We start from the raw sequence: 7,089 nt of genomic DNA on the forward strand, positions 1-7,089 counted from the left end.
CGGATGAATATATTACTGTATATATGTCTGTCTGCAACCCAGTGTATTCGTCTTCGCTACTGTGCCCCGTGACTGCGCTGAGTATCTCCACCTGCGTGCACAAAATTTACATCTATACTTCCATTTTTATACTTTTTTATATGCATTAGTGACACATTGATTCGCCTGGCGCAAGTCAAGTCGCTGGAACGCATTTTTGATGCCATGTAAGTATATTCACTCGTAGTTTACCAAATGTGCAAGCTTTGTTTTGCCAGCCGTTCATTCATTCGATATTGTACAGCGAGTCGCCAAAATTGCGATCAAGGCTCAAAATATATCAAACTTCATTAGCTTACCATACTTATTGTGTAAGAATTCTTACTACATACCAACAGCAAATAAATGAAGAGAGCTTATTTTCAGAGATTCTGTGATATCGCAAAAAAATCTAACCATACGGCTGTATTTCACAACTCGAATCAAAATGGCGTCTTCGCAGACAGAATTCAATATTGCGTTCGTATGGTGATGGTTCGTTGGCAGGGAAACTCCCCCAGTTCCATCGACGTGGCCAATATCATATTCAGTTCTTTGTGCTAAAGTTATTTAGTGATCTTTTTGTTTGTTTTGTGTTGGTTTGTGAGATATAGCGTACCAAATCGTTTCGCCGGCTCCCCTCCGTGCACCAGCCACTGTTTTCTCGTAAAACATAGCTGCTACGACGGAGGTTGCACGGCACGGGTAAGGCAGGAAAACATGCTAATTAGCGGGCGTGGGCGTTGTGGACAACCCTGAAAGTGAAATCATCGTGCTAATGTCTTGGTGTTTCTTCTCTCTTTGCATTTCAGATAAAGCTTTGTAATTGTAGACCTATTTTTATATACCATATACGAGAGGAGAAATACTGCGCCATGAAAGTGGAAATACAAGTTGCACTCAACTTCGTCATCTCATATCTGTACAACAAGCTACCCAGACGAAGAGTCGATATCTTTGCGGACGAACTCGAGAAGGGTCTGATAAAGAGATTTGAAGGGCACTGGTACCCCCAGAAACCATTCAAGGGATCAGGGTATCGCTGCCTGCGTGTTAGCGGACAAAAACTGGATCCCGTATTCCAGAAGGCTGCAACCGCGAGTGGTCTGAACCTCGACGAAATCCGCGGCAACATGCCAGATGAGCTCAGCATCTGGATTGATCCATCTGAAGTATCCTATCGCATTGGAGAAAAGGGGGCTGTGAAAGTATTGTATGTGGAAGACAAGGATGACACGCTGAATAGCCTAGACCAGTCAATAACCGAAGTAAAGAGTACCTTCAATCCAGAAGCAGACTCCTTCAGACCTATTGATTCTCTATCCTCCTCCCTCAGCAGCATGAGTCTCTCTCCGACCTCTCCTGTCCCACCAGGTTTCAAATCACCTTCACCAACCAGCATGTTTGGAAAAGTTAGTCCAAACCACGACAAAGCTCAACCAGTCACCTTTGATGCAGCAACCTTTGCGCAGACTAAATTTGGCTCCACCAAGATGAAGACTGCATCCAAGAAGATCAACTTACAGCGACTGTCACCGACTGAATTTACAAACTACATGAAACAACGTTCAGCATTAAATGGTATGTATGCTCAGAGACCCCGATCTCTTTCCCCAAATGCTAAAGAATTTTTGTATCCACAGCCAAAGATGGATAACATGGGTGTTTGGGGTGGAGATGCTGGCTTCTCTCTGCAGCCAACCAATGTAGGGTATGAACCCCTGCAAAATGCTAACAACAACAATGATGCTGCCAAAGCGTTGTTTGAAGGTTTAAATTTTAATGTGCCGTACACTGGCCAATACAACCAACAGTCTTTGGTTGTAGCAAATTGAACTGATAGAAATTTACAAAAGAGTACTTAATTATGCGTGTAACCGATGTTGTGTACGTCGTTCACAATGCATGAAGGTGAGCACAAAGTTCATCATGGATTGACGATAAGACTGATTACATGGTGTGTACCAGAAGTTGCGAAAGATGTTTTTGAAGTTTTGATAATCATTCTGATACTGCCCAAGGGTACTATTGATTTGTATACTTTGAAAGTAAACCTTTTGCGGGTATAAGTTTCCTATTTTCCAAGATGAGATATTTAATGAAATTTCTTGTTAGCTTTAATACAGTAAAAAATTTATCTTTGAGAGTATATATTGGTATCCTTTCTGTACTTGGGTATTAAAAAGCATTTTATCTTTTCTACTCAACATTGGCAATTCTATACTAAGAATAGATTGCTGTGCAAGCTTTTACTTTTGTAAGAAAAAAAGACAAAAAATATCTATATTAAGCCTAGACATGTGGAAATACTGTCCTAGTGATCTTATTTCCCCAAAGGAATATCAAAAACATCTTGTATTTTGTGTTATACTTCCAAAGAGTTTGCCACAATTCAAGAATTAATTCAGAGATACAGATACATAATCTGAAATATTAATTTTTCTACAGATTGTGCAATAAAAAGTTACACTCACAAGAAACAAATATATATATACTATTTTAAGTTCCCAGTTTAGGTGGTGCATTGGTAATGTTTATATTGTTCCATATTTTTAAGTTTGTATTAAAAAAAATTAAAAAAAAAATATTGTGTCAGTGGCATTATTTTATAACATTCAAAGAAGTTGGAATTTACTAAGGTAATGCAGCATCCTTGAAGAGTTAGCATATGTTTCTTGAAATGGTAATGGTGTAATTTGCTTCCTATCGTCCTCCGTGTGTTCTGGGGATGTGTTTGTGCATGCATGTTACCCAATCAGATGTAGATCACAAGAAATGTGTTGAACTATTCACCTTGAAAATCTTGGATCAGATTGCAACTTGTGATTACATAAAAAACTGACCCCTTTCCAATCAATTTGTTTAATTATGATGTACCTGAATGTTAATGAACTCTGGAGAAAGTTGTTTTTCAAACTAGCTTATTTGACTTGTTTGCCATTCATGTACCCAGGTGGGTGGGTTAATAACTGTTCAACCTCATGGGTGTGTAGAAGCTACATCATGTATTCACGCTGTGTGCAGAATGAGTTAAAAATATTGCGAGTGACGTATGACATTTGACAGTATTATTGATAATTTTCAACCAGGGTTAAAAGGCATGAATACCAGAATTGGATGTCGGCCAAATTTGTCTTCCCCCTCGTCCACTAAAAACTGGTACGCCCACTCGGATATAAATGGCGCATTTCAATGCAAGGTGACACTCCGGAGAGATTCTGCAGTTGCAGTTCTGTATAATGTTTCACATTAATGGAAGTGAAGCGGCCCCACTGCTGGGAAAGCTGTATCCAAACATCTAATTCAGCTAGAGTGAGTGTAAGTCAGTGATGTCAGAGAGGCATAAACATGCATGAAAGGCCTTGTGCGCTCAATGAGGTGCTGACGTCAGTAGAGCTAGTTAAAGCAGCCTATTATTGGAGCACTTCAAACCGATCTCCATAGATATGATTACGCACTGTGAAATCATGCCAGTCTTTTTTCCAGTGGTACTTGCATTTCTGTTCAATTGAACAAGCTGAAAATAATTACTGACTGACAAACTAGAACCACGCTCACAAAATCCCAATATTGTATTTGACCTGCTAAGAACCTCTGGAATCCTGCATGGCAATAGAATATTGAATGTTACAATCAAACAGACTAACACATATTGTGTGTAGCTGTAAAATCTTGCTATCAAATATGCCATAATATTATGCTCAACGGTGCAATTGGAATAAATAAAAATACCAACCATTCAAGTGGTGGCTAATTCCAAATTTATTTTGTGACGAACTACAAGGCACTCTGCATTATAATTTTTCCAAATGAGAAATTTAATTTTTTACTCATAGGGAGCGTAAATGTCTGTGCTTTAATCTACGCCCATCTCCTGCAAGATTTTTCTAGTTGAACCACGGGTTTTGAATTATTCCAAAAATTCTTACTGTTGTAAATGTAGAAATTGCATGTAGGTCTGGGGAAAAGACATCTGCTCATATCATAGTTCAATCTTTCTTGCTCTGCTTCTGTACCCTAGAACAGCCAGTCTAACACTGACATTTCCAGTATTAGGGAAGGGCAAATGATATTTTTGTCATGCTCATTTGCACCATGCATGTCAACATTTTTAAACCTATCATCCCAAAATAATTCTATTCTAGTTCCAGCTGAGAAATTAGAATGCATGAAAGAGGTATTTTTAGCTTTGTAAAACACTTGCGGCGTGTCATCCTGCTCATCCAGTGAGCTTTTTAAAACCCAGATCAATATAATCTATATTGTATGATCGATTGAAGTCTTTTTCGCCGGCTGGATACAAATCAACCATGAGTCATTTTGTTTTAGGGATTCTTCGGAGACTGCAACTGTGGCATTTGCTGTCTTTCATTATTTATGTTCCGTTTAATAACCAAACTCTTGTGCTGTGTATCTTGTCTTTTAGTATGCCTCATTGCCTACGCTTGGAATCAATGTACCTAGGAATGTTGCAGATTATGTACTTCTTGGAGACTAGAAAAACAAAATATTAATCGATTCAGTGCTTCTTTGCTGTGCACTGTTTACATTTGAAAATTGTGAAAAATTCTTGTGTTTTACGGTTATTGACAAAAAGTGACATCAGAAAATGTTCAGAAAAAACTCTTGAGAGTTGTGTTAACCAACATGGTTTATTTTCCACCAGATAGTAAAATTATGCCATATCGAAATGGGACGCTTTATCCCCGTGTAACTTCTTTCCGCAATGCCCAATCATTTCCCCATATGGAAAGTTTGCAAGTGCAGTTTTGTCTCACAGCTGCATTGTGCTAGCATGACGGTGGTATTGATAGTGAATTTTGGGCCTGGATTGTCCGAAGACCAATGCATGCTGTTCTGCAGATAGTTAGCTTTCAAGGTCATAATTAAAATGCTGAATGTATTTGCTGTCATCTGGTGAATGAACCAGTATAAATAGACTACTGTAGTCCTTTTAGACTTAAGCCGATGTCAGCACAAGTAGGAAGTACACCATGTGCTGTCAACCTTTGCTTGACCATTAGCATTCTGGTATGGATCCAAAATTTAGAACTTATATGTCTATTTGCTGTCTTTTTTATTTGATAATAATTCCAAACGTTAGTCTAGGATCTCTTCTTCGTTACTGTATACACTATGCTTCCACCAAAACCTATGCTGGAAGGCTAGGGTCTACCATAACCCAGGAGAGATCCCAGACTGTTCATTTATTAAAACTAGTTTATTTATATGGATATGCATTTCATGTATGGACGTGACCCTAGTGGTTACTCTAGATAGACAATATGTTTTCCATCGTTCCTCCCAAAAGTAGTCCTTCCACACTGTGAATTGCAAGTTGTATCTTAGAAAGATTGGTCAGCACAGATGTGATGAAGATGGGGTTAATTTGGTGTGGACCTCATGTCAACCTGTCAATCTATATTTTTTCAGTTCTTACAAACAAGTTAGAAACAGCAAAATCATTATTCTTTTAGGAGTATGACAAGTTTATCTATGTAAATGAAACTATAGCCATAAGTTACAGTGTATATTCCTCAGAATATTTTTGATATGTTATTGTGTACACAGGTCATGCTGACTGTATTTATCTTAACAAATGTATTTAATTACTGAATTATTCATCAGCTTTCCAGGTATGGGACACAAACAATACAATGATGAAATTTTCATTCAATAATACACAAATTTTCATCTCATGTATTATTGATATGGCTCATCACCAGACAGGATAGAGCAGCTGATGGTTTATTGTGCTGTATCATGAAGACCTTTTCATAGCATAGAAAACTGAAAATAGCAAACTTAATTCTGAAAGTAGTTATTATCAGTGTATTCTGAAATGTGTTCTCCATATGATGGCTACAGACAGTCAGATTCGACAATTGCACCAGAATTTGAAATATTGCAATGTCTTCCATAAAACTAATTTATCAAGCTGTTGTTCACCTTTTAAAACACTGTGTTCGTCCCACGGAATTGTTTGTCACAATTTTACAGTCAGTCAAGGGAAGAGTAAAGAATGCCCTCATTTCGGTTTAGATGAAGGTGGTATGACCTTCAAACTGAAAGTCTGTAATTTTGCTCTTGTATATTCCTCTTGAAACACTCCATTTTAAAATTGTGACAAAATATTTTTTTTCTTATTAGACTTTTGAGAATCAAGCTGTCCAAGGTTGAGCTCAGTGTATTTGATATATAGCAACAATTTGAATTTGTTATGTTATTGGGAGCATGTGCAGTTTTATACATTACGTAAATTAGGTGCAAAGCAAATCCCCACTTCTGTCAGGATGAGTCAAGACAGACTATAGCACAACGGCGGGCTAGTAAGATTTTGATTGCTTTCATTTTCTCTGAAAGCATGTCCCTGAGGCAAACACGCCGTATCTTGAATGCAGCCGTCAGCATTATTGCCAGTGTGTCACCTGAGACGGTGAGAAAACATCATCTGGCCGGGCCTCTCAGACCAAACCCAATAAAGTAAACGCTGCAGAGAAAACAAAGTAATTGAGGAAGGACTTTAGTTTGGGGTTATCTCATTTGGTAAACGGCCATGAGTGACTGCAGTGAGTAACTCACCAGTGAGTACACAGTACCAGGACGTTGACATTGGCTGTCTGCCCATACAGGACAAAGAACACATCATTGGGGCGTTTAGTACACAAAGTTATGTCTTCGTACCTTAACCACATACATATATGTAATACGTGCACATGAGCCAAAAGGCATACACAATGGATGATTATAATACAATAGTAGCAAGTTTGACTTGCTTGTAGTTTGTTTTTTTGCTGGGCTGACACTATCAGAGCTGATTATCTGTGGAAGTGGCCACTGTACAACTCATATCTGATGGGTGGACCACAAACTCTCTGTGTAAATCAATCTAGTACTGCACACTCATCTCAGACTTCGCACACAGCCCCCATGATGTGTCAGCTGCTTGCAAATAACGTCAAAACAGATGCCATATTGCTTAAAGCTGTACAAAGTTTGCAATATGTAAGGTCAAACGGGGGGGGGGGGGGGGGGGGGGGGGGGGGGGGGGGGGGGGGGGGGGGGGGGGGG

General features: G+C 38.8%; 1 protein-coding gene across 1 annotated transcript; it reads left to right on the top strand.

Moving 5' to 3' along the window:
• Positions 1-9: 9 nt before the first annotated feature.
• Positions 10-2,584, top strand: LOC139151914 (protein Tob1-like). The gene is made up of 2 exons (XM_070724957.1): positions 10-206; positions 831-2,584. The coding sequence occupies exon 2, from the start codon at positions 894-896 to the stop codon at positions 1,851-1,853; it is 960 nt and encodes a 319-aa protein (XP_070581058.1). The 5' UTR covers positions 10-206; positions 831-893; the 3' UTR covers positions 1,854-2,584.
• The last annotated feature ends 4,505 nt before the right edge of the window (positions 2,585-7,089 follow it).

This window comes from Ptychodera flava, chromosome 15, assembly GCF_041260155.1.
Source record: "Ptychodera flava strain L36383 chromosome 15, AS_Pfla_20210202, whole genome shotgun sequence".
NCBI classification, from domain to species: Eukaryota; Metazoa; Hemichordata; class Enteropneusta; family Ptychoderidae; genus Ptychodera; species Ptychodera flava.